This window comes from Nicotiana sylvestris, chromosome 1 (assembly GCF_000393655.2).
Source record: "Nicotiana sylvestris chromosome 1, ASM39365v2, whole genome shotgun sequence".
NCBI lineage: Eukaryota > Viridiplantae > Streptophyta > Magnoliopsida > Solanales > Solanaceae > Nicotiana > Nicotiana sylvestris.
The window spans coordinates 34,399,188-34,426,884 of record NC_091057.1 but is presented as its reverse complement, the minus strand read 5'-3'; the positions used below and the strand labels follow the sequence as shown (position 1 = coordinate 34,426,884).

The window sequence follows — 27,697 nt, the reverse complement described above, 5'->3', positions numbered from 1 at the left end:
TAGAAACTTTAATTCAATAGTTTTAGGAGCACATTCAATAATAAAGACGATGTAAGAATTTAAATACCTGCGCCATTCTACCAAAAAACGATGTTGGTTGGGGCGGTTTACTTGGAGCTGAACTAGTAGTTTTCAGCGTATGCTGAAGCAAAAACAACAATGTTGCACCATTGGACAGCCAATAAGCCATGTGATTATTGTTTGTCTCGTCCTGCAAATTGATATAAGACGAGCATGTGTGTAAATAAGCGTATATCATCAGTTAGAGAGAGCATTTTTAAGCCGTGATTTTAGAGGATAAAAACTGAAACTACAGTCACATAGATTATGACTTCACCGGGAACTGTTTAAGCTTATGTTTTGTAGATTATAGCATGTATAGTGTAACACCTATTCTGCTTAAGCTGGAAGTTAAGATGATGAGCTAACTTGACAAATCCTTCTGATTTCAGTCGTCAGCTGCTTTCTTTCATTGTCTTCAGGATTTCTTTAGGAGGGTGGAAGATGAGAAGCGGTTAGCACCTCTCAGATGTAACGGGTAATAATGAAATTCCTTCCCATTTTTGAAATGATGCATTTTTGACATAGCAGTACAAAAGTCCAATTCCGGACCAATACAGGCTAGTATGTATTACACTGATGTCATGACTCATGAACACCTACAAACACAACCTCTAATTTCTACAAGATATTGAAAATTACCTCTATCGCAGAACCAATCATCTGAATAAGACGATCAAATACATTAGTTTTTTCTGCTTCGAAGGAATTCCAATGAAGTAGGCATTTGTATATGGTAAATGCCGCCACTGGTTTCCCTTCACTGAACCCTAGATCTTGACTGACACATTTGATAAGATTATCCACACTCTCCTGAAACATAATATTAAAGAGGATATTAAAATTAGTAGCCACATTATTATTCATTCACAGGAAAGTGGAGGAATAATACCTCTGCTGATATATTATCCATCTCTTTCATGAAATATACCAGTGGGAATAAAACAACTTCTCAAACACTAGTAGCACTAACCTAGAAAAGTAACCCAATATTTTTTGTATATGAAAAACAATTTAAACACAAATTCATCTTAAGCATTGCGTACACACATAAAAGCGTCCTACCCAGGTTTAAACATATGCAGTTGTGTCCTTATACTATCTTCTGCTGCAGATTTGCCAGCTTTTTTTTATAGGTACACTGTAACTTCTGAGAAAAAGAAATTGCAAGGAAGGTAGCTTTAAAGAAGCATCAAGAGAAGTCCAGAGTGGCCAGCACTCATTATTTGTTCAATTCTTTAGCTGCCACTACATATTGTTTACTATTTTTAACCAAGATAAAGCCAGTGAACAAGGAAGTTTACAAGGGATCATAAAGAATGAGGGTGAGGTAAGGAAGAAAAAAATTAAAAGCCGAAGGATGTGGACACCCGTTCCCCACCCACCGGAAAAGAAAAGATTAGCTGTATCAATCTCTTAGCACCAGAGTAAAGAAATTCAATTAATCCTCTCTTTCCCCCGACTTCTCATTGAATCAAAGATAATTTTTAACCCTGGTTTTCTTTCGGGGAAAAGGAATTTGACTAAGCATCAGCTCATAATCTGCAAATCTCACAGTCAGAGAATACAGTTCAAACCACAGGCTTTTCAAAATAAACATTTGTCTGGCGTAGCATGTTTTATGAATTTCAATATTTGGATATCTTGTCCCATCTATACTCAAAAAGAAAAGGTTCTAAGCAGAGAAAGATGGCAAACAGAAAAAGAAATCTGATTGAAAAAAATTTCGACCACATCCTGGGTACATACCCGCTGCTTTTCGGCCATGGATCTCCTCATAGACTCTGTACCAAACCATTTTCCTTGTACGCCAGCATTGGATCTCCTCATAGAATCTGTACCAAACCTTCTTGCTGGTGTTGCAGCCTGCGGTTCCTGTATACAATATTTCATAACTGACATTATTCAAAGCACCAACCTGATTGTTACTCCCTCCATCCCATTTTATGTGACCATATTCGAGTACACACAGTGTTTAAGATGTTAATTTTGACTTACATGTTAAACTAGTTATTGTGGAAGAAAACGTCAGAGTAATAGTTGAAATGTTAGTTCCTATATTTAAAACTCGAAACACTTTAATGAATTTGAATTCTTGAAAGTTGTGAAAGTTTTCCAGAGATGGAATGGTGTCAAAGGTTTTGAAGCGTTTTAAAATGATAAGAGTATTATTCAAGTTGGGACAGAGGGAGTATAAAACTAGGAACTATATCGGTGATTCCTTCACTTACATGATGACCATTTTCAGAAGGCTGCAAGAGGAAAAACGGAAAAAGAAAAAAAGTTAGGACATGCTCAAGAAAGCTATGCAAAAGGATTGACATTTCTATGGCATCAGCACCTGAGTTTTTATTGCGAATCGGTTTGAAGTTTTCCCAGAAGGTAAATGTAACGCTTGCTGTCGAAGAATCTGCTGGTCTTCTATATCGGAAAGTTTCTCTTCAAGCCTGAGATACAAATGCAAAGTTAAACAAGATATTCAAGCTAACTAATTTCACATGATTAAGAAATCCCGGACTTTAACTTGTACATATAAAAGATAAAGCAATTAGATTCTTAATAGAAGAAATCTATCTTCTCTGCTAGTTAATGGAAGAAATATATCTGAGTTCTACATTTTGTTAGAATGAACAATAACTCCTAAGAAGACAAGCAAGTCCAGTAATTCTGAAGGAAAGCAGGAACAAGGAGTCATAATTCTTAAGAGGACCTGGTCCATATTAAGCAGAGTGGACAATTCTCCTGGAACATACATGGAGCAAAAGAGGGAATGATGGCACAGGAATAGAAACCATAAACCCATTGGAAAAGGGGGGCACACAAGTGGGAACATCATTACTAACAGACTGATGATGTCCATCTCATTGAAGAAGTATTAGGCATGTGCCTAATAAGAGTTTTCTTTGGTTTGGTAGCCAACCTTGTTGACTTGGTTTGGTTGGTAGCCAACCTTGTTGAATTTCTTTGGTTTGGTAGCCAACTTTGTTGAATTGTGAAAAATGTGTGTAAATTGTCAAATATTGTAGGCTTTAGAGGGTGAAGCTTTGGCTATAAAAGGAGAGCTTCAACTCTCATTTCTACACACCAACAAAGAGAGAAAGAAAGAGTGAGGTTTCACAGACAAGGTATAAGAAAATAGTCTGTGAGGAAAATAGAGAGTGAGCGATATTGTAGTGAGGTGGGAATATCAAAAGAGGGTTATTTCTTTTGAGTGTTGTAGTGGTCTTTGGAGTATTTACCTCCGACCTACAAAGTTGTAAAATTCCTTACTATAGTGATATCAGTTGCTCCTCTCGGGGTCGTGGTTTTTTCCCTTATTCAGAAGGGTTTTCCACGTAAAAATTTTGGTGTCATTGTTACTCTTTTATTCTTGTTAATTACCGTATCTCGGTGCTACATTATTATTCCGCTTTATTACCGTGAATATTATTTTGGTAAGGGGTTTATTCCCAACAACTGGTATCAGAGCACGGGTTCTGCTCGTTCACTGAAATACTATTCACTGTCGGTAGTACTATACTTGGTGAAAAAATAAAAATGTCCGGAGTAAAGTACGAGGTAGCAAAATTCAACGGAGATAACGGTTTCTCAACATGGCAAAGAAGGATGAGAGATCTGCTCATCCAACAAGGATTACACAAGGTTCTAGATGTTGATTCCAAAAAGCCTGATACCATGAAAGCTGAGGATTGGGCTGACTTGGATGAAAGAGCTGCTAGTGCAATTAGGTTGCACTTATCAGATGATGTGGTAAATAACATCATTGATGAAGACACTGCACGAGGAATTTGGACAAGGTTGGAAAGCCTATACATGTCCAAAACGCTGACAAATAAATTGTACCTGAAGAAGCAGTTATACGCCCTACACATGAGTGAAGGTACGAATTTTTTGTCACATTTAAATGTGTTTAACGGACTAATCACACAGCTTGCCAACCTCGGAGTGAAAATCGAGGAAGAAGATAAAGCCATCTTGCTATTGAACTCGTTGCCATCTTCGTACGATAACTTGGCAACAACCATCCTGCACGGTAAGACTACTATTGAGTTGAAAGATGTCACATCGGCTCTTCTACTCAATGAGAAGATGAGAAAGAAGCCTGAAAATCAAGGACAGGCTCTCATCACAGAAGGTAGAGGCAGGAGTTATCAAAGGAGTTCGAACAACTATGGTAGATCCGGAGCTCGTGGGAAGTCAAAGAACCGATCCAAATCAAGAGTCAGAAATTGCTACAACTGTAATCAACCAGGTCACTTCAAAAGAGATTGCCCAAATCCAAGGAAGGGCAAAGGTGAAACCAGTGGCCAGAAGAATGACGACAACACAGCCGCCATGGTGCAAAATAATGATAATGTTGTCCTCTTTATAAATGAGGAAGAGGAATGCATGCACCTGTCAGGTTCAGAGTCGGAATGGGTGGTTGACACAGCGGCATCTCACCATGCCACACCGGTAAGAGATCTTTTTTGCAGATATGTAGCAGGTGATTTCGGCACAGTGAAAATGGGTAACACAAGTTACTCAAAGATTGCGGGGATTGGTGACATTTGTATCAAGACAAATGTCGGATGCACATTGGTTCTAAAGGATGTGCGGCATGTACCTGATTTGCGGATGAACTTGATCTCGGGAATTGCTTTAGACCGAGATGGATACGAGAGTTATTTTGCAAATCAAAAGTGGAGACTCACTAAGGGATCATTGGTGATTGCAAAGGGAGTTGCTCGTGGCACGTTGTACAGGACAAATGCAGAAATATGCCAAGGTGAATTGAACGCGGCACAAGATGAGATTTCTGTAGATTTATGGCACAAAAGAATGGGTCATATGAGCGAGAAGGGATTGCAGATTCTTGCCAAGAAATCACTCATTTCTTATGCCAAAGGTACAACTGTAAAACCTTGTGACTACTGTTTATTTGGTAAGCAGCATAGAGTCTCATTTCAGACATCGTCTGAAAGAAAATTGAATATACTTGATTTAGTATATTCTGATGTTTGCGGCCCAATGGAAATTGAATCAATGGGCGGTAACAAATATTTTGTTACTTTTATTGATGATGCTTCACGAAAATTATGGGTTTATATTTTGAAAACCAAAGATCAGGTGTTTCAAGTTTTCCAGAAGTTTCATGCTCTAGTAGAAAGGGAGACGGGTCGAAAGCTAAAGCGTCTCCGAAGTGACAATGGAGGTGAGTACACTTCAAGGGAATTTGAAGAGTATTGTTCAAGTCATGGGATCAGACATGAAAAGACAGTTCCTGGAACCCCACAGCACAATGGCGTAGCCGAGAGGATGAACCGCACCATTGTGGAGAAGGTGAGAAGCATGCTCAGAATGGCTAAACTGCCTAAGTCATTCTGGGGTGAAGCAGTTCAGACAGCCTGTTACCTGATCAATAGGAGTCCATCAGTTCCGTTGGCGTTTGAAATCCCAGAGAGAGTCTGGACCAACAAGGAGGTGTCCTACTCGCATCTGAAGGTGTTCGGTTGCAGAGCTTTTGCACATGTACCAAAAGAGCAGAGAACAAAGCTGGATGATAAATCTATTCCCTGCATATTTATCGGATATGGAGATGAAGAGTTCGGGTACAGACTGTGGGATCCTGTAAAGAAGAAGGTCATCAGAAGTAGAGATGTAGTCTTCCGAGAAAGTGAAGTTGGAACTGCTGCTGATATGTCAGAAAAGGCGAAGAATGGTATAATTCCTAACTTTGTTACTATTCCTTCTACTTCTAACAATCCCACAAGTGCAGAAAGTACGACCGACGAGGTTGCCGAGCAGGGGGAGCAACCTGGTGAGGTTATTGAGCAGGGGGAGCAACTTGATGAAGGTGTCGAGGAAGTGGAGCACCCCACTCAGGGAGAAGAACAACCTCAACCTCTGAGGAGATCAGAGAGGCCAAGGGTAGAGTCACGCAGGTACCCTTCCACAGAGTATGTCCTCATCAGTGATGAGGGGGAGCCAGAAAGTCTTAAGGAGGTGTTGTCCCATCCAGAAAAGAACCAGTGGATGAAAGCTATGCAAGAAGAGATGGAATCTCTCCAGAAAAATGGCACATACAAGCTGGTTGAACTTCCAAAGGGTAAAAGACCACTCAAATGCAAATGGGTCTTTAAACTCAAGAAAGATGGAGATGGCAAGCTGGTCAGATACAAAGCTCGATTGGTGGTTAAAGGCTTCGAACAGAAGAAAGGTATTGATTTTGACGAAATTTTCTCCCCCGTTGTTAAAATGACTTCTATTCGAACAATTTTGAGCTTAGCAGCTAGCCTAGATCTTGAAGTGGAGCAGTTGGATGTGAAAACTGCATTTCTTCATGGAGATTTGGAAGAGGAGATTTATATGGAGCAACCAGAAGGATTTGAAGTAGCTGGAAAGAAACACATGGTGTGCAAATTGAATAAGAGTCTTTATGGATTGAAGCAGGCACCAAGGCAGTGGTACATGAAGTTTGATTCATTCATGAAAAGTCAAACATACCTAAAGACCTATTCTGATCCATGTGTATACTTCAAAAGATTTTCTGAGAATAACTTTATTATATTGTTGTTGTATGTGGATGACATGTTAATTGTAGGAAAAGACAAGGGGTTGATAGCAAAGTTGAAAGGAGATCTGTCCAAGTCATTTGATATGAAGGACTTGGGCCCAGCACAACAAATTCTAGGGATGAAGATAGTTCGAGAGAGAACAAGTAGAAAGTTGTGGCTATCTCAGGAGAAGTACATTGAACGTGTACTAGAACGCTTCAACATGAAGAATGCTAAGCCAGTCAGCACACCTCTTGCTGGTCATCTAAAGTTGAGTAAGAAGATGTGTCCTACAACAGTGGAGGAGAAAGGGAACATGGCTAAAGTTCCTTATGCTTCAACAGTCGGAAGCTTGATGTATGCAATGGTATGTACTAGACCTGATATTGCTCACGCAGTTGGTGTTGTCAGCAGGTTTCTTGAAAATCCTGGAAAGGAACATTGGGAAGCAGTCAAGTGGATACTCAGGTACCTGAGAGGTACCACGGGAGATTGTTTGTGCTTTGGAGGATCTGATCCAATCTTGAAGGGCTATACAGATGCTGATATGGCAGGTGACATTGACAACAGAAAATCTACTACTGGATATTTATTTACATTTTCAGGGGGAGCTATATCATGGCAGTCTAAGTTGCAGAAGTGCGTTGCACTTTCAACAACTGAAGCAGAGTACATTGCCGCTACAGAAACTGGCAAGGAGATGATATGGCTCAAGCGATTCCTTCAAGAGCTTGGATTGCATCAGAAGGAGTATGTCGTCTATTGTGACAGTCAAAGTGCAATAGACCTTAGCAAGAACTCTATGTACCATGCAAGGACCAAACACATTGATGTGAGATATCATTGGATTCGAGAAATGGTAGATGATGAATCTCTAAAAGTCTTGAAGATTTCTACAAATGAGAATCCCGCAGATATGCTGACCAAGGTGGTACCAAGGAACAAGTTCGAGCTATGCAAAGAACTTGTCGGCATGCATTCAAACTAGAAGACAGTGCTACCTCCTCTGGATGAATGAGACTGGAGGGGGAGATTGATGATGTCCATCTCATTGAAGAAGTATTAGGCATGTGCCTAATAAGAGTTTTCTTTGGTTTGGTAGCCAACCTTGTTGACTTGGTTTGGTTGGTAACCAACCTTGTTGAATTTCTTTGGTTTGGTAGCCAACTTTGTTGAATTGTGAAAAATGTGTGTAAATTGTCAAATATTGTAGGCTTTAGAGGGTGAAGCTTTGGCTATAAAAGGAGAGCTTCAACTCTCATTTCTACACACCAACAAAGAGAGAAAGAAAGAGTGAGGTTTCACAGACAAGGTATAAGAAAATAGTCTGTGAGGAAAATAGAGAGTGAGCGATATTGTAGTGAGGTGGGAATATCAAAAGAGGGTTATTTCTTTTGAGTGTTGTAGTGGTCTTTGGAGTATTTACCTCCGACCTACAAAGTTGTAAAATTCCTTACTATAGTGATATCAGTTGCTCCTCTCGGGGTCGTGGTTTTTTCCCTTATTCAGAAGGGTTTTCCACGTAAAAATTTTGGTGTCATTGTTACTCTTTTATTCTTGTTAATTACCGTATCTCGGTGCTACATTATTATTCCGCTTTATTACCGTGAATATTATTTTGGTAAGGGGTTTATTCCCAACACAGACCACATTAATAGTGCGAGTGCTATTGTACAGCGGGAGAGCAATGAAAAGGGAAAAATGGATCGCATGTTGTTCTATCTGTTCAAAGTTTGCTCTAAAAAGAAGAGGGACTATACAAGAAATATTGGAAAACATACAGAAGCTGCATACATGGATCTATCATCTGCTTTGACATACTTGTGTCGAAGCGATTTGATTAAGATAAATTAAAATTTGAACTTTTAACGCAAAAGGTTTAATTTTCATAAACTAAAAAGCCTCTCAAGAAGACTTGCTGAGTTGACAAGTTTAGAGTTGTACTTCTCTCGATGGGTTTAGAATGAAAAAGAAGGCGAAAATTAGGATCTTTAATGGAGTGAAGATTTCATAGACTAGATCTGTGTTATTGACAAGAAATTTCATTCCTCCTGGCAATTCCAACAGCACGATAATAAAATATGGATCCAGTAGGACAAACTTATGAAATTTTGGGCCAAGCACATTAGCTTCAATTCAGAGGGAAGCTGAGGTGGATTGAAACTAGTGAACCACAGATTTATTGGGAGTTAACACAGTTGTTTCGGTAGTGCACAAAACTATAAACTTCGACAATTCAACTATAGGAAAATCAAACAAACAAGGATGATCCTGATTGACTTTCAGCTTGAGACAAACTGCTAGCAAATCTAAACGACATGCGAAACCATATTCTTTTAGAAAATAATAACAAATAAGATAAGATGCCAGAGCCTGTTGAAGAAACCAAGCCATATATGTTAGATTTTCCAACCTTTGCATGCTAATCTTCAACTCAATTATCTTAGCCTCTGCATCCAGAGCTTGCTTCAATCGCTCCTCACTTAATTTGCTTGTTTCCTCATACTTTTTCTCTGTTTCATCAATTTTCTTTTCCAATGAGTTAACAAGAACCTGCGACATATTTGATACACAATGTTTAAAGCTAGTTCAATAACTGAATTAGAAGCAGCAATAAAACTGGTTGCAGCCAAATTTCCATCAGGTATTTCTTGAAATTTAAGAAGAGCATCAACTAAGTAGTACATCACATTTAAATCTAACATCCTCACCTTGAGCTGCTCATTTTCAGCAGTAAGCTTTCCCGTCACCTCCTGATTAACAACCTGAAACTCTACTTCTTCCAACAACTTTGTGGCAGCCTCAGGATCCTTCAGTAGCAGCTCTTTAGAACTGTGGTTCTCTCAATCAGTATCAAATGAAAAAGTAGGAGAAAATAAGGATCGAAATTGGTGTGAGATTAACCAAGCTGCTAAAAGAATGTTACAAGGTAAATAATGTTAACAATTATTACACTTAGACCATTCAACTATAGGGAAATCAACCAAGGGAAAAATTCCTGATTGACTTTCAGCTTTAGACAAACTATGATGTATAATCCAGATTAATACTAAAACATATCTATCTATAATTAAAACCAGAAGACAAAAGCACCTCATGAAGCCAAATAGCAGAACAATAGAATGACACATGACATAATTAGTTATTAAATTAGTTATTGGTTATTCTTTTTAATTTAAATATATCTAAAAAATGAAAATAATTAAAAAAACTACTATATATATGTATATATATAATTGGTTATATATATATATATTAATTGGTTACTTTAATTTAATTAATAAATATAGATTTCTTATCTATATCTATATTAATAATTAACTATAATAAAAAAAAATAAAAAAAATATATATAAAAAAATAATTACCCATTCAAATTGGGTGGGAGTAGTTTCAAGTTGGAATTTTTAAATTATTTTAAAATCAAAAAGCAAAAAAAAAAATAAAGCTATAAAAAACGGAAAAAAACAGAAGAAAAACTACCCATTCAAATCGGGGAATAGTTTCAAGTTGGAGTTTTAAAATAATTAAAATAAAAAAAGATATCTTATAATTAACTATAATAAAAAAACGAAAATATAAATATATAAGAAAATAACTACCCATTCAAATTGGTAGTTATTTTTAATTAATAATTAGTTATTGGTTATTATTTTTGAATTTAAATATATATAAAAAACGAAAATTAAAAAATACAAAACTACCATATATATATATATATATATATATATATATATATATATATATATATATATATATATATATATATATTGGTTACTTTAATTGAATTAATAAATATAGATATCTTATAATTAACTATAATAAAAAAAAATCAAAATATAAATATATGTAAAAATAACTACTCATTCAAATTGGGTGGGATTAGTTTAAAGTTGGAGTTTTTAAGTTATTTTAAAATAAAAAAACAAAAAAAAACTATAAAAAACAAAAAAATAGAAGAAAAACAACTCATTCAAATCATGGAGTAGTTTCAAGTGGGTGTTTTAAAATAATTTTAAAATAAAAATAGATACCTTATAATTAACTATAATAAAAAAACGAAAATATAAATATATAAGAAAATAACTACCCATTCAAATTGGTAGTTATTTTTAATTAATAATTAGTTATTGGTTATTATTTTTGAATTTAAATATATATAAAAAACGAAAATAAAAAAATACAAAACTACCATATATATATATATATATATATATATATATATATGTGTGTGTGTGTGTGTGTGTGTGTGTGTGTGTGTATATATATATATATATATATATATATATATATATATATATATATATTGGTTACTTTATTTAAATTAATAAATATAGATATCTTATAATTAACTATAATATAAATATATAAAAAAATAACTACCCATTCAAATTGGGTGGGAGTATTTTCAAGTTGGAGCTTTTAAATTTTTTTTTTTTAAAAAGCAAAAAAAAAAAAAAAAAGCTATAAAAAACGAAAAAAGAGAAGAAAAACTACCCATCCAAATCGGGAGTAGTTTCAAATGTGAGATTTAAAATAAAAAACGAAATTAAAAAATAATAAATTATCAATTCAAATTGGGGAGTAGTTTTAAGTTGGAGTTTTAAAATTATTTGAAAATAAAAATACAAAAACGTTATTCGATGCGCTGCCTGTATAAGTCCCGTTAGTTTAACAAAGATTTTATTCGCTAAAATTTAGATAATATTATTAAGAACAACAGAATCTATATATTACTAAAAGGAGAGGAAAATACCCTTTCGTTAATCCAAGGGGCAGCTTAAAAAAAGCCACATGACATAAATAGTTACTAAATTTATTATTTAGTTAATAATTAATTATTGGTTATTCTTTTTGAATTTAAATATATATAAAAAAAGAAAATAATAAAAAAATATAAAACTGCCATATATATGAATATATTCATATATATATTAATTGATTACTTTATTTGAATTAATAAATATAGATATCTTATAATTAACTATATAAAAAACGAAAATATAAATATAAAAAAAAATTACCCATTCAAATTGGGTGGGAGTAGTTTCAAGTTGGAGTTTTTAAATTATTTTAAAATAAAAAAGCAAAAAAAAATCTATAAAAAAACAAAAAAAAAGAGAAGAAAAACTACCCATTCAAATCGGGGAGTAGTTTCAAGTTGGAGTTTTAAAATAATTTTAAAATAAAAATAGATATCTTATAATTAACTATAATTAGAAAATGAAAATATAAATATATAAAAAAGTAACTACCCGTTCAAATTGGGTGGGAGTAGTTTCAAGTTGGAGTTTTTAAATTATTTTAAAATAAAAAAGCTATAAAAAACGAAAAAAGAGAAAAAAACTATCCATTCAAATTGGGGAGTAGTTCAAGTTGGAATTTTAATATAAAAAACAAAATTAAAAAAATAATAAATTACCAATTCAAATTGGGGAGTAGTTTTAAGTTGGAGTTTTAAAATTATTTAAAAATAAAGTAATAAAAAAAACTTCAGAGAAAAATATTAAATAACGTAATATGCTAATGAAACTTTCTATTAACAAAGTAATAGTATTAAATATTGAAAGATATAATAAAGAAAAATACATAACAAAAACGTTATTTGATGCGCTGCCTGTATAAGTCCCGTTAGTTTAACATAGATTTTATTCACTAAAATTTAGATAATATTATTAAGAACAACATAATAAAATTTAAAAACAAAAAATTCAATAGTAATAAATTATATATCTTCTCATATATTACAAAAAGAAAGCGAATACTAAATATTGTTTAATATAATAAAGAAAAATAGAACAAAAAAGTTATTCACTGACTATATAAGCACGTTTGATTTAATAGAGATTTCATTATTGGGTATATCGTATTGACAAACAAGATGACAATTGAATTTTATTAAAGCAATACGATCTAATAGAATCAAACAAGCCTGATCATAATTTAATTTAATTAATATTTTTTTAATATTGACCGCGCATCGCGCGGGTACGACTACTAGTTAAGGTATAACAAATAAGGAAAGGCGTTGTCTAAAATTTCCCTACCTTTGCATGACTTCCTTCAACTGAGTTATCTTAGACTCGGCCTCCAGAACTTGCTTCAATCGCTCCTCGCTTATTTTGACTGTCTCCTCATATTTTTTCTCTGTTTCATCAATTTTCTTTTCCAACGAGTTAACAATAACCTGCAACATATTTGACAAGATATTGAAAGCCAGTTCGACAACTAAATTATGACAATAATGCATCAGAAGCTGTAACCATGGAGTACTAATCTTGAGCAAGAAAACAGTCTATAGAATATTAAATTAGAAGCAGAAAAACTTTTCCTGGTCAGACTTAACTCATGTGCTTTTTGATCTTCAAATAGAGTATGTGTGAAGATATGAACCTTGGGCCTAACTCAAACCCAAAAACTAGCTCATGAGGGGAGGATTGCCCAAGTCCATATAAGGAGACCACCAGCTCATTCCCCAACCATTGTGGGATTCTAACCCACTCTAACACCCCCTCACACTCCCAGACCGCCAACTGGAGTGTGGACAATATAACACTGGAGCCCAAACGGGAATGGGCCCGGCTCTGATATCATGTTAAAGAAATGGACCTTGGGCCTAACTCAACCCAGAAAGCTAGCTCATGGGAGAGGATTGCCCAAGTCCATATAAGGGGATACCATCCCATTCCGCAACCAGTGTGGGACTCTAACCTACTCTAACAGTATGCAATATCCATCAAATAGTACAACACATTTACTTCTACATCCTTACCTTAAGCTGCTCATTTTCAGCATTAAGCTTGTCGACCAGCCCCTGATCTATAACTCGGACCTCTTGTATAATAGATCCTTGTTCCGCAACCTTTGTGGTAGCCCCACGTTCCTTCACGAGCTGCTCTTTTGCTTCTTGAAGCTGAAGCCTTGTCTCTTCCAATGCAGACTGTAATTTCATTGTTTCCTGGGCTTTAGTTTCCTCCAGATTGTCCTTTGTGGTAGCCCCGCGTTCCTTCACGAGCTGCTCTTTTGCTTCTTGAAGCTGAAGCCTTGTCTCTTCCAATGCAGACTGTAATTTCATTGTTTCCTGGGCTTTAGTTTCCTCCAGATTGTCCTTTGTGGTAGCCCCACATTCCTTCACGAGCAGCTCTTTAGTTTCTTTAAGCTGAAGCCTAGTCTCTTCCAATGTAGACTGTAATTTCATTGTTTCCTGGGTTTTAGCTTCCTCCAAATTGTCCTGTATAATATGGTTTCTGTCAATTAGCTGGTATAGAAACAAGATGCTACTGCAAAATAGAATCACATTTTGTTTCTGTTTATTTTCAATGCTTGCTTGCATTGATCCAACTCCATAATCCAATAATAAACACTTCATAGTGAAACTATAAAACATACATGTTTCCAACATGATTTGCATCAAAAATATTTGAGCTATATAAACTCCAAATACAGCAGAATAGACATATAGGATGTGAATAGCCGAGCCCAACTACTTTCAGATTGAGGTTTAGTAGGCTCTAACGCAAAAAAGATATAAAAATTAACAAATTTGATCAAATACTGAAGTCAGAGCAACAACCAGAAGTTGATCTAAGACTCCAGCAAATGGAAATCTATTTTAAGTCTGAAGTCTAGAAATACAATTAGATCTATGTCTTAGTTGCCAAGTTTAGGACCTGTAACTCACAATAATGTGCAAAAAAGATGGACTGGTCAAATATGAGAAGAAATCATTTCCTTTAAACTGAGTGCAAAGAGGAAATACGACATCATAGCTAACCATCCTGTTAGAACATAATTACCAATTATAAAAACTGATAGTAATCTAGTAAGTTCAAAGAAATATATTTACCCTCATGCGCTTCTCCACCTGTAGTCTCTGTGTCAGCTCTTCAACTTCCTTTTCCAGCTTGCTTTTGGCTTCTTGGAGAGCTCCAGTTTCTTTCGCTGCCTGGAGCAGAAAATAAAATCAAGACATTTAACACATCTATTAAGGTATTTGAACTAAAGCCTGCGAAATCATATGAGTTGAACATAAAAGTCGGCTTTATGTCACTAAAGAAAATAAAACTAAAGCTCCAGCTCTTCGGTTTCACTCCACAAAAGCATGTTCATTTCCAAATAATTCCTTTCTTTTAATGGAGATCTTGCTTTATGTCCACTAAAGAAGAGAAAACTAAAAGAGAAATCAGAAGGAAGAGAAGGAGATGATAAAAAGAACTATACTGGCAGAAAATTTTGCACTGCAAGATCATATGGATTGAACATAAAAGCCATATCAAAAACCTTATTTGTCATCCTTCGTGACACAATGCGCAAAAGGCACACCATAATGCACAAGGGTCGACACAGCAATTGTTGGGACTTCCACTGCTATGGCATGGACTTCCCACAAACCACCTGGTTATTTTTGGTTCACCGTTCAAAGGTGCCCAGTTCAGCACACACATAAAAATTACCTTCTACCATCGCCCTGATGACTGAACCTCCATACATTAATTATTGGTGGGTAAGGGTGAGAGGAACAATATGTTTCTTGCCTTTCTATTCAACTATTTCTTGCTTTGTAATTAATACAAAGTACTGAGAAAGTTCACTATTATTCACTGAATGATTCAGAACTAGTTGTTATTCTATCGTAACAGAAAACTGGGAGAATAATGACACATACAGTTTACACAGATCAAGGGACACAACAAACTAGCATGTCGTACCCAAAATCTTGTGAGCGGTAAAGGCGAACAGAGTGAGTTCTTACCATCTTTAGCTTTCGTAGTTCTCTGCGGGCCATTTTAGCTCTCCAGGCACATTGTAACACAATTGCTGCTTTCTTCATCCTCCTATAATGTAGCCGTTTCAAGTATCTCCGCCAATCACTCTATAACCAGCATAATCAAAGAAAGAAAAATTACGCCGAAGCTATATGTCAGTCAAAGCATGTAAAATGGCTTAGTTACTTGAGTTCTAAATTATCATTATGCTGATCCTGAAGGATAAAAAATTGACGCTAAAATGGCATGTGAAATTCAGAAAAGCCAGTAGAAAATCTCTCTTTACCTGGATAAAGATAGCTGCATTTGTTCGCTTTCTGAATTGAAGCTCATTTCGAGCAGCCATGCCACGCAATCCTGCTTGAATTGAAACAGCTGAAAAGCACAGCAATCCATAAGATTTCCGTGCAAGGTACTTGCGTGCATCTTTTTGGATCCTCAGAGAGGCAGCTTCTCTCCTCATGCACTCGTAGATAGCCCGTGCAAGTTGGCCTGCATAAGGTATCATAAAACAGTTATTGGGCATTTCTTTTTTTTTATTGCATAAGTAAAACATTTGAGGCATTATTGAATTTAGAGAAACCAATTCACACGGTGTGATGAACGGCGTGTACAGGATCCAGGTACATATTCACAGCGGTTTCTAGCTTTTTGTCGGGGCATGGTCATATAAATTATATATAAAAGTTAAACAGGCTATCGTACCCCTACAAACAGCTTGGACTTGGATTGCTGAAACCCGTAACAACAAAAAAGTTTTGCGAGCGAAATATGTGCGAACTTTTGCCTGGATTATGCTAGCAGATCTGCCAAGGACCTCATTTCGGCGGGTGTCTAATTCTGCCATTTGGCCGGCTCTAAGAAACACTTTTGTTTTACCAACCTGCAATTATGTAACATCAGATAGAATGCATCAACCAGCAAGTTTAAATTTTATGAGCTTCAACAAAAAGAATCATACAACCAGCTGATACAAGTTTGAACGATATAAATACATAAAATCTGATGCAAAAGGAAAATAGAAAACCTAGTTTACAGGTTTCCCACAAGATTCTCAACAGTGCTCCTCAACTAAATTGCAGCATCTAAATGACCAAATACTTCAATTAAAGAGAGAAAAAGGCACGGCATTTTCGGAGCGAAAGGAATAAAGCATGATTTTGAACTGTCCTTATTCTGGGAAAGGATCTCAAAGATTCCACAATTCTGGATTAGTACACTGTTTCTAGACTAGGAATCCGGATTTTATTTGTTTTCTAGATTATATAATATTTTAGGAAGGTAATTTATTTCCTAAAGGAAAAGAGAATTGGGAGATCCTTTACTCATTGATTTCTTGCTGCTACAAACACGTTGAAATAGATCGCCACTAGAATAAAAAATATAGAAAAAGGGAAAATGGAACTTCTTTACTTCCTTACTTCCCTACAAGTTCCAAGCTTGTCTTAATCAATATCTACAACCTAGCTCGAGGAGTGTTTATATTCTGGGAAAGGATCTCAAGGATTCCAGAATTCTAGATTTGTCAGCTTTTCTAGAGTACAAAACCTGATTTGATTTGTTTCTAGAATAGGGAGATAATATATTATTTGAAGTAGGTAATATGTTTGTAATTCCTTCCCTAAAGAAAACCAACCAAGAAATTTCAGTTCACTCTTCTTCCATCAGATTTTTACACGCTGCCCTTTTAAATGATGATAGCAATAACAATTAGTCACAGCATTCCATTGATGTAAGGAATTTAGTGAGGGCTAAAAACCTTATCTGTGGATATAAATGCACCTATATAGCTGCCGATGTAATTCAGCACACAGAACAGAACATCTTTCTCTGTAATAGATAATCTTAATGATTAACCACTACCAGAAAAACGACGACCGGTACCTGATAACCTTTGAGTCCAGCCTTCTCTAAAAGTCTCCCGCAAGCGGCGACCTCGTCAATACTATCAATGAGAATACTACTAAATGAGAAAGTAAAAAAAAAATATAAATGTTGACAGACCAAAGAAGAAAATGGATAGAAACCTCGAAACTCTTTGAATTGTGTTAATGCGAATAATACCTTCCATTTAAAACCTCAGGTGCAAGGACCTTAAACCGGCTTAAGAATTCATCAAACGGTTTCCGAGTAGGATAGCCAGCACAACTGATCCGAATAGCCTCCAGAACTCCCTATAAAAGGTTTAGTTGTGAAGTACCCAGGCTTGCAGAGACTATACAGTTTATAACAGACGGAGGTTATTAAAGCTTACCCCACAACGAAGCTGCTGGAGTACATTTTGGTTCTCAAAAATTTCTGGCTTCAAAAGATTATTTGGCTTCACACAACGAACATAATGAGGCTCTGTGGCATTAAGTGTCTCAAGCAATGCTTGCAATTGTTGCTATACCAGGTAAAGTGTAATATATTTCAGAAGCATGAAACAATGAGATAAAAACAGGTTGATCAAAGGAAAGAAGAAAATATACTTTAAATCGAGCGCCAATAGAGGAGAACTTGGTCTGTTTAGAAGATTCTTCAGGTAAAGGTGGAAACAAGCCAGAGACAAAGTGGCACCTTGAAGCAGTAAGTGTTGCTTGGTGCTCTGGAACTACATAATCCTTGTTCTTATCCAAAAAGAACTCAGTTTGGTAAGTGACCTGACATGAAAGAAGTCAAAACAAGATTGAGCAACACTTGCTTTTCTTAGCAAAAATTGCATAACCCTCACTCTTGTAAAGTACATAGATATATTTAAGTACTTTTGCTACATACATCACCAGCATAGTGGCAAATAGTAAAATCAGTCCGGGACAACTTTGGCTTGCTGAACCGCTTATGATCTTTAAAAGTCTGATATAGCTTTTCTGCGAAGGTTTCATATGTTGATCTTGGGAACATACTGGCAAAAGTGAGCCACAAGAGTAGTCAAAACAACAACCAATGAGTTTTGTGGGTATTTTTGGCAATTATACCTAAAGAATGGAAATTTTGAGTAAAGAAAAGATTTGAACTCTCTACATACCAGGCCTCATCAAGAAGAGCAATGATCCCGCCAGGTTTCTGAAGGAAACGAAGTATTCAGAACATAAACATGGTAAAAATGGAACCAAAACATATCAATAAAATTAAAATCTATAACATATAACAGAAACTGACAACAAAGATTTATTTTTCTTATATTAGCATATCTGTGGAGGAAAGAAGTGAAACAAATAGTATGGTAATCAACATAAGATGATTCAACATGCATTGATGATTTAATATATTCGGTAGAAAGATCTACTTTTTATAGAACTCATCTATTTTTTATAGAACTCCTTATCTCTACGCACTTGTATATGGTCTTGTCCCATTTTCTGCCTATAAATCTTTCTCTATACATGTCGTAGGCAGTCATCAAAAGTAAAAGATGGTGATATAGTATATATCCAGGTCACCTTTTCTATAAGATCCAGAATATCTTGATTATCAATGAACTCTATGTAACTCCAGTCAATTTCCTCTTTGGTATACTCTTCTTGCTCCATCTTGAAAACATGCTGGCAAAGGGAAATAAAAGGTTTTTCAGTATTTACATTAACATGTCCGAGCTATGAGACTATCAAATGAATGACCACACAAACCTGGTTGAAATGTTGCTGCAGCTTTTCGTTGGTCAAATTAATGCAAAATTGCTCAAAACTGCATAGAAGAAATCAATAATCATAACAAAGGAGAGAGCATAAAAAAATAAAATTAAAGAAACGAGCAGGAAAACAAACAAGGCTATTCATCTAAATGTGAACTCAACACCAAAAGTGCTTTAAGAAGTAGAATGTGTGTATAGGCAGCTATAAATAAAGTAGGAACAGTAAACCATATCCAGAATAAATCTTGGAACAGAGCCAGATGTTGACAGAGAAAATTATGGTTATGTCAGATCATGGAGGATAATGAAATTTTAAATCCAAAAATCCAAATTTGCAGAACAGAACTTTCATCCAGCATTCTGCAAAACTTAACTACTTGAATGATGAAAACAAAAGCATACCGGTTAAGCACCTGTTTGTCTTGAAACTCTCAAATCCATAGATGTCTAGAACACCAATTGAGAAAGTTGAATCAGGATCTTGGCCAATGGAGTTATTGATCTTGTTCACTATCCTGAACAACAAAACAACATTTGTGTTGGGTCAATTACCTTTGATACAAATGAACAAGCAATAAAATTTACGGTACTCAACTAACCAATCAAACAATCTTGAGTAAACTATCTTGGCTAAAGCATCTCTACTGACAGCTGCAGCCTGTGGATCGAGGGACTTTGTAATGGTCTCATCACGAGTTACCATGACACGTTTGCACATGGAGTCCTCAAGAGACTTCTCATCACACCTAAACGAGATTTCAGCGAAATGATAGTTTTTACCGAAAAGCACGTGGGTATCTGGAGATATAAATAGAAGAAACCACTTACATGAATAGTTCAGCTGCAATCTTAAGATGGAACCGAGACTTATCATCCTTAGGTTCTGAAGCGTCAGTTTCTGTTCCCTTTGCAAATTCAACGTTTCCCAAGTGAAGAATCGCAGCAACTACTCTAAAAATAGCATCCTGCAGTTGAATATTAAAACTAGAGACTCTCATGAAGTAACCCATGTATGCGAAGAATTTAATGATGCTAATACCTGCTCATCATGACTGATCCCAACAATATCCATAGCCCGCCTCGTTGCCAGGTATTCCTCTGACTCATCCACTCCAGCTAGTTCAAAAAAATTTGATTGGTTCAGATAATGAAATGTCCTAGGATTCCCTACTTTGTATTTTTCAACATCCTGCAAGAAAAAAAGAAAACAAGCAAACTAAGTAGCTCCAACTTAGAAAAACAGCATTGCATGTTGCATAAACTGTTGAAATATGTGATAGCTCATCTAATGCTTAAACTGTTAAAGAGGAGTCATTTTTATTTATTTATGTAGCGCTGCAACATATTTGTTTTGGGATATGTTTAACAAGGATTTTCTCTGGTCTTAGTGGGAGTACTGGTTTAAGTGTAGCACTTCAGGAAGACAACAAAACTTAAAACAGAAGCGATAGTTCATTCGTGATCAGGTCAAGTAGAAACTGCCCAAAATATGCGTGCTGATATTTTCTCTTTGGATATTTCTAGTGAATCCAAGCAAGGAACTAGGATTTATTTCTCATCAAAACTCTTATGAGTTATGCCATGTGAGAATTAAGTGGAAAAAAATGCCTAAAGACAAGTATCTTATATTCAAACTTCTAAATGTACATGGGTTATATGTGACACAATTGTTAATACCTTAGTACATTACGGGCGTGTTTGGTATAACGGAAAATGTTTTTCGTGGAAAATGTTTTCTTGGAAAATAAGTAGTAATCTTATTCATTTTCCGGTGTTTGGTACGCAAATTAAGGAAAATGACTTCTCAAAGTATTCATAAATAATTTAGATATAATAAACATGAAGCCATAAACTTTCAAACCAACAACCTTCCGAACCCACAAATTTCATAAACTTTCGAACCACTAAACTTTCAAAACCGCGAAATTTCGAACCCATAAACTTTATAATTTCTAAACTCGTAAACTTCCAAACACATAAACCTCCGAACTCATAACTTTGGAACTTGTAAAATTTTGAACCTCTAAACCGATAAATAAAAAAACTAAAACTGAAAAATATATTTAAAATTTTTTTTGGAGGTTGGGGGGGGGGGGAGGTGCAGAAAAATAAAAAACAGAAATTTGAAATTGCAAAAAAAAAAATAAGGTAAAAAAAATATTTTTTTTTGCGGCGGGGGTGGGGGTGGGGTGGCAGTAGGGTGGGTGGTAACGGAAAAACTGAAATTTGAAAAAAAAAATTTGGAGAGAGGGGGTGGGGTGGGTTGGTGAGGATGGGAAAGGTTGAGAAGGAGTTTTGGAAAATGTTTTCCCTTTCTCTTGATGAGGAAAACATTAATTGGAGGAAAACGAGTTCATAAGGAAAATGTTTTCAAAACATTTAAGCCAACCAAACATGGGAAAATTGGAAAACATTTTCCGGAATACCAAACACACCCTACATCTAAGTCTAATCAAATTACAAAGCTATACAACAAATCAAAATAAAATCATTTCGTTTCAAGTCAAATACTGTCATACAAAATGGGATGCGGTAGTACAAACTAATACTTCTACTCAATCATTCAAACTTAGATTTAAACCTTTTCACATTTCAGAGTATTATTTAATACACTTTTTATCAAAATCAGTAAAATAATCTCATCGATCATTTCACTCTTAGTAACCTTGCAGATCAAACCAAATCAATGAAATGGAGGGAATAGTATGTTAACAAGAACTTTGGCACGAACAACTAGTGCTTAAATGAAAAACAGACCGTAGCACCTACTGCTGTGGCTTCGGCTGAGCATACTAAGTGCTGACATCTACTGTCTTGTTCCAATTCTCTCCGAAGGCATTTATGATTTTGGTGTACAAAAAGACACGGGAACTTCCGAAGATACCTTTTAGTTTCGATGTTATTAATTTAGCAGATAAGTGTTGAATGTTTCTTTCATCACTAATCTTCATTTAATCTTTTAATAAAAAGGACAACCTGATACACTAAACTCCCGTTATGTGCAAGGTTCAGGGAAGTGCCAGATCACATTAGGTCTAATGGTAGCAATCTTACCTAATATTTCAGTAAGAGGTTGTTTCCACGGTGCTTACTTTGGAATTCTTTAAGAAAAATGAAAATAAAAATAAGACCTTCGGAACTCTTTTCTTTATTAACATATTCATGTTGCTTTTTGAAAAATAGACAAATTGCATTTGGAGGGGCATCATCAAGTACAATTTAAATCCTAATAAAGGTAAAGTGCTCCCTAACTTCTAGAAATAAACATATTGCAAACATACAGGGAAAGTAAAATTACCTGAGGTGGTGCAGCACAAAGCAAATAGAAGCAGTGATAATTTCTCTCAGGATCAGAAACTTGACAAACACGTGATCGTTCCAGCAGATATGTTCTGATAGCAGCACCGGATATCCTCCCTCTTTTATCAAACTGGAGCTCCACAAATTTACCAAAACGACTGCCAAAATACATGGTGCAGCAAAATTCATGAGTTAAACAGAATGTGTAATACGGTGAGGAAAAGGTATCTGAATTTTTGAGTTTCCTCACCTTGAGTTGTTGTTTCTGACTGTCTTAGCATTACCGAAGGCTTCTAAAACCGGATTTGACTGAAAAAAGCAAAAGTAAATATGTACATAGATCAGGAAATGTTTTTAAGTATAGTTGATCAATTGATTGATCCAGAAATATTTTGAACAGATTTTGTAAAGTCAACCTTGGCAAGAAAGTGGCTATTTCAAGATTCCAATAATCGAATAAATCAAACAACGGAGAAAATCTACCAAAGTATCATACCTCAAGGACTTGCTGCTCCACGCTCCTTCCCTCAGCTGCCGCTCGTCCTCCCATATATGCAAGATATTGCATAAGCATTTTTGTGCTTTCTGTCTTGCCCGCTCCACTCTCTCCACTTACCAAAATTGACTGGCTTATCCCCTCATTAATCATCAGCCTGAATTCAGAAGCACAATGTTAAAGATTATACAGAAGTTAATACTTTGACAGCTACACGAAAAACCATGAATCTTGCCTATAAGCAGCATCAGCAATAGCAAAAGGATGAGGGGGCAGCTCCCCAAGTGCAATGCCTTTGTACTGTTCCATCACACTTTTATCATATAAATGGGGTAACCGCTTGAAGGGGTTCACGGCAATCAATATGCTCCCAGTGTAAGTCTGAATGCACCAAATCACATGTTAGCTTTCTCAACCAGTTTACTCAAGACATGACAAAGAAAAAGAAAACATAAGGGGTTGTTTGGTTGAACGGATTAGCAAAAATAATCCTGACATAAAAAAATGCAGTGTTTGCTTGGATGGATTAGAAAATAAATTTCCGCATTAAGGCAGCATTTGGTTGGAAATATTATCCCTGCATAACTGGTGTTATGTTTGGTTGACGGTATCAAATAAAACCTGCATTAAGTTATACTAGGAAACTTACTTTTTTTTTATGTGTAATACTACATTATTATTCACTGTACATAATTCATATCATTATTATTCATTGAATTATAGTCCCCACATAACCATGAACCAAACCAAACCACCCCTTAATGCCTAAAAATCATCAAGAAAAGAAACAGAAAATATATCTGATTCAAAAAATGCATAACAATCGTCCTGAAAGCCCTTACATAAATTTCATTCATGTCATATCGACTTTTCAAATTCTGCAAAACTCCTGGTTCATGCAGATAAGAAAGTTTTGTCATATCATCCACGCCACAAGAAGGCGCATCAGTATCTTTTGCGTACACATGGGATAGATTGGTTACAACCTACAAAGGAAATTCAGGGAGATTTATCAGACAACACATTCAGATACCGGGAAAATAAAATGATGTAATCCTGTCAATCTGTTTTCCAAAAAGTGACAGTCTACAGAGCTAGCTAGCAGCATGCTGCAAACACTAAAGACGGATACTATTGCGCTTTATGATCATTGTTATATTCAAACCAAAACTAATTTTAGCTCATAAAGACTAATTTTCAAAATTTGCCAAAGAGCACTCTGCTCAGAGACCATAGTAAGCTAAACAAACAACATGGTAAACAGACCTTTACTCAGTATAACCATATCTAATCTTATCAATAATACTGCCTGCCACAATCAGATTTTTATCTTCTGAGATCAAAATTGACTGAAATCAGTAGTTTATGCGCTGGAATATCAAATCCCACGATGCTATTTATTCTCCCAAGAAAAGAAAAAAGGAACTTAAAAGTGAAGATGAAGATTCAACAGATTATTTAGACAATTACAAGAGGACAATACAAGTCAAAACACCAAGGCATCTGCTCAATTACCAGAGCGGACAATACTAGCAAGTTAAAGAATTTCTAGTTCACCTACTTTCACAACTATCTAGAAGAATGTATGCAGGAAGCAACAAGTCATAATTACACTATCATTCAAGCATTTGCCACGGGCACCAAGGATGTGGATCAAACATAATACAGCAAAAGCAGAATATTAAAGCTTAAAAGACAAAGAAAAATTTACTTTAAATAATGTAAATAATAGAAATGTGTAAAAGGTGTATGTTAATGTAAAACTCACTGTCTTCCCTGACGTGCAGTTAACTGTGATCTCTTCACCATTGACTTCAGCAACTACCCCATCTATCCAAGCTACCTCAGGATCCTCAACCCATACATGAGATCCAACCACAACACTGGCGGAAACACTCTGCACAACATTTAGAATTTTCGAAGTCTCAGTCACAGCACTAAAACATTTTGTACCTTAAAAACCACTATGCACATAGAAGGTTTGAATTATACACCAGAGAGGAGATATAAAAAGCAAAAAAGAACCGAAGAACATGACATAAAATCAGAAAAGAAAAGGAGAACAAGAGATGACAGATATACTACACATGGAATCTATATTTGTCTACATATCTTACTCTTGAATATGCCATTTTGACTCTCAGTAACATATGCTGATGATTTAGAAGCTGAAAGGCGAAGCAAACATTAAGGCGTGTCTAACGGAATCTCGTTTATAGAGTTTAGTTACTAGAAAAATAATACTTTGAAGCGACTAAAGCTAGCTATGCAAATTTTTATCTTGACAGGGAGAATAGAACACTGGCTAATACTTTAACAGAGATGGGCCCATCCAAACACACAAATTTACTTCTTTTTGTTTCCAAATAGAAGCTTCATGCAGGTAAACCTGCTTTAATCTTGTGAAGAAGATATGAACCTTAGTCCTAACTCAACCCCAAAAACCAATATGAGAGTCTAACCGACTCTAACACCCCCTCACACGCCCAGACCTCCAACTGGAGCATGATCAATATAATACGAGAGCCCAAACGGGAACACACCTGGCTGGCTTTGATAGCATGTGAAGAAGATATGGACCTTGAGACTAACTCAACCCCAAAATCTAGCTCATGAATGAAGATTTCCCAAGTCCATGTAAGGAGACCACCAGCACATTCCCCAACCAATGCGAGACATAACCCGTTCTGACAAATCTCAAGAACCTCTAACTTGGAGGTGCAGTATGCAACACTTGACAGTTGAAAGTGAGCTTTAAAAAATAAGTTCTTCTTGGAGCGATGAAAGTTGGCTTGCTTATTTTGAAGATATGGACTTTGGTCCTAACTCAACCCCAAAAGTTAGCTCATGCGAGTAAGATTTCCTAAGTCCATATAAGGAGACCACTACGCACCAGCCCAATCCCCAACCGATGTGGGACTCTAACCCACTCTAACACTTATGCACTCCTTAGCCAATCGACAAGATGGATAAGGCCAGTTTATAATATACTTAGACCGTCATGCGGAAAGCAATTTAACTGCCACTCTCTTAATAAAGAAAATACAGCTTCTCTGAACCTACTGAAAATAATGTTATTTTTCCTTTCTCTGAAACAAACTCTGTGGTTATTTCATCCAAAAGCTTAAGTTGTAGCACGTGCAAATTCTTTCTGATGATTATGGTTGGAGGTGAGAATTGAACCTAAGACCTCTGTCTCATACCATGTTGAATTATGTGATAATCTCATCTAAAAGTTTAAAGTCGTAAAATAGAATACACAATTATGGACTTAGTTATATCTGAACAATTTATCGCCAAGAAGTAATTATAATAACCCTTCATTAGAACAGTATAGTTAAGCAAAAACAAATACGCCACCTTTCTCATGCAATTGAAAACATAATAACCGCAGCTGTCAACTACTTGAAGAAAATAACAAAAACTTAAGCAAAAGCCAACATGCAAACTAAGAAAATTCTTCAGAGAAAAGCAAGAAAGCCATACCATTTCTCAACAAACACAATGGAGATCAATCAAGACTCCAATTTTTCCCTTCAAATCCACAACCCCATAAAAACCAATGATATTTTTATCCAACAATTACCCACAATGCGCCTCATTATATATGCAAATGTGCACCCAAAAATTGCCTTTCAAGGCGTGGCCTTTGGTCTCTCATTCTTCTCTAGCTTCTCCACAATGTGTAATGCAAATTCAAGAAAATGAGATGGAAAAAAAAAGAGAGAAGAATTGAAGGGTTTAGAAATGAAAATGGGAAAGAAAAATATAATTGGAGTATGCAATAAGGGGTATATATAATATGAAATCAATGTCCCTATATTTTGTTTTTTCTTCCTCAATATATGGAGATGATGAATGAAAAGGAAAGAAAAATAGCCCCCTTTGCAATTCCCTTTTCCTTTCCTTTCCTCTGGAAAAAAATTGTTGTTTCTCTCTTCAGAATGCTAATCTTTGTTCTACTATTATGTTTTGTTGAGGCATTTTGTTTTGTTTGAGGTTTCTTGGTTGGTTATTTTCACGTCAAATGCAGAGAGAATCCACAACATGAATGTGTCTTAAGGAGAGATGATTATTTAAATTCCATAATGCCCTTATTTTTCGTTCTATTTGCATAATTGTCATCAGCTTGAGATTTTATAGTTACGTGGCTTGTCTCGGAACTTAACTACCTCCCTGGTTTTGCCCTTTTCTTTAATATGATAATATAATATTAATATTAATAGTCCGATATGCGGAGCCGTTATCCTCATTTATTTCCCGACTCAGGTACTTCTTTCTTTTGTCCGTTCGAGGACGAACGGTTGTTTTAGAGGTGGAGAATGTGACGACCCAAGGGGTCATCACCGTAATTCTTCCTTGTTCCGTGCTCCCGAGGCCTTGAAAACCTCGCTTTTAGTTGCCTCGATTGGCGTGCGCAGTTCGGGCGCGTAGCCGGAAAGTTTTTATGTTAGAATATGTGAATTATGTGAAATATTTGATGAATTTTGGTATTAATATGCATAATGTTGACTTCGGTCAACATTTTGGGTAAACGGACCCGGACCTGTGATTCGACGGTCCCGGAGGGTCCGTAGAAAAATATGGGACTTGGGCGTGTGCCCGGAATCAAATTCTGAGGTCCCAAGCCCGAGAAATGAATTTTTGAAAGAAATTGTTTTTCTGAAATTTGATATGAAAATTTGAAATGAAAAGGAGTTAGAAAATATAGGTATCGGGCTCGTATTTTGGTTCCGACGCCCGGTACAAGTCTTAAATATGTGTTAAGCACTATCTGTAAAGTTTGGCTAAAAACGGACGTCATATGACGTGTTTCGGACTAAAAATGGAGAATTTGAGTTATGAAAGTTGAAGAAAGAAAATCATGTGTTTGAGGCTTGATCCTATGTATATGATGTTATTTTGGCGATTTGATCGCCCGAGTAAGT

At 35.7% G+C, this 27,697-nt stretch overlaps 1 protein-coding gene across 2 annotated transcripts in view; it reads right to left on the bottom strand.

Moving 5' to 3' along the window:
- LOC104227188 (myosin-6-like) overlaps positions 1 to 26,794 on the bottom strand; it is a 30,655-nt gene extending 3,861 nt beyond the window's left edge. Inside the window, exons 1-32 of one of the 2 annotated variants that reach the window (XM_009779380.2) lie at positions 26,256 to 26,794; positions 24,538 to 24,666; positions 23,612 to 23,755; positions 23,005 to 23,150; positions 22,770 to 22,926; positions 22,524 to 22,582; positions 22,272 to 22,431; positions 20,013 to 20,162; positions 19,802 to 19,938; positions 19,573 to 19,719; positions 19,387 to 19,488; positions 18,969 to 19,026; positions 18,783 to 18,884; positions 18,368 to 18,405; positions 18,118 to 18,244; positions 17,832 to 18,002; positions 17,615 to 17,746; positions 17,425 to 17,534; positions 17,245 to 17,320; positions 16,066 to 16,243; positions 15,647 to 15,852; positions 15,348 to 15,467; positions 14,442 to 14,540; positions 13,368 to 13,826; positions 12,643 to 12,782; positions 9,308 to 9,428; positions 9,010 to 9,149; positions 2,402 to 2,507; positions 2,292 to 2,312; positions 1,810 to 1,935; positions 703 to 873; positions 68 to 211 (exon numbers count right to left, since the gene is read on the bottom strand). In XM_009779380.2, coding sequence (XP_009777682.2) covers positions 68 to 211; positions 703 to 873; positions 1,810 to 1,935; positions 2,292 to 2,312; positions 2,402 to 2,507; positions 9,010 to 9,149; positions 9,308 to 9,428; positions 12,643 to 12,782; positions 13,368 to 13,826; positions 14,442 to 14,540; positions 15,348 to 15,467; positions 15,647 to 15,852; positions 16,066 to 16,243; positions 17,245 to 17,320; positions 17,425 to 17,534; positions 17,615 to 17,746; positions 17,832 to 18,002; positions 18,118 to 18,244; positions 18,368 to 18,405; positions 18,783 to 18,884; positions 18,969 to 19,026; positions 19,387 to 19,488; positions 19,573 to 19,719; positions 19,802 to 19,938; positions 20,013 to 20,162; positions 22,272 to 22,431; positions 22,524 to 22,582; positions 22,770 to 22,926; positions 23,005 to 23,150; positions 23,612 to 23,755; positions 24,538 to 24,666; positions 26,256 to 26,258 — 4,179 coding nt within the window. In that variant the 5' untranslated portion in view covers positions 26,259 to 26,794. The remainder of the gene's footprint in view (positions 1 to 67; positions 212 to 702; positions 874 to 1,809; positions 1,936 to 2,291; positions 2,313 to 2,401; positions 2,508 to 9,009; positions 9,150 to 9,307; positions 9,429 to 12,642; positions 12,783 to 13,367; positions 13,827 to 14,441; positions 14,541 to 15,347; positions 15,468 to 15,646; positions 15,853 to 16,065; positions 16,244 to 17,244; positions 17,321 to 17,424; positions 17,535 to 17,614; positions 17,747 to 17,831; positions 18,003 to 18,117; positions 18,245 to 18,367; positions 18,406 to 18,782; positions 18,885 to 18,968; positions 19,027 to 19,386; positions 19,489 to 19,572; positions 19,720 to 19,801; positions 19,939 to 20,012; positions 20,163 to 22,271; positions 22,432 to 22,523; positions 22,583 to 22,769; positions 22,927 to 23,004; positions 23,151 to 23,611; positions 23,756 to 24,537; positions 24,667 to 26,255) is intronic. The other variant, XM_009779381.2, reaches the window with a different exon arrangement.
- Between the last annotated feature and the right edge of the window lie 903 nt (positions 26,795 to 27,697).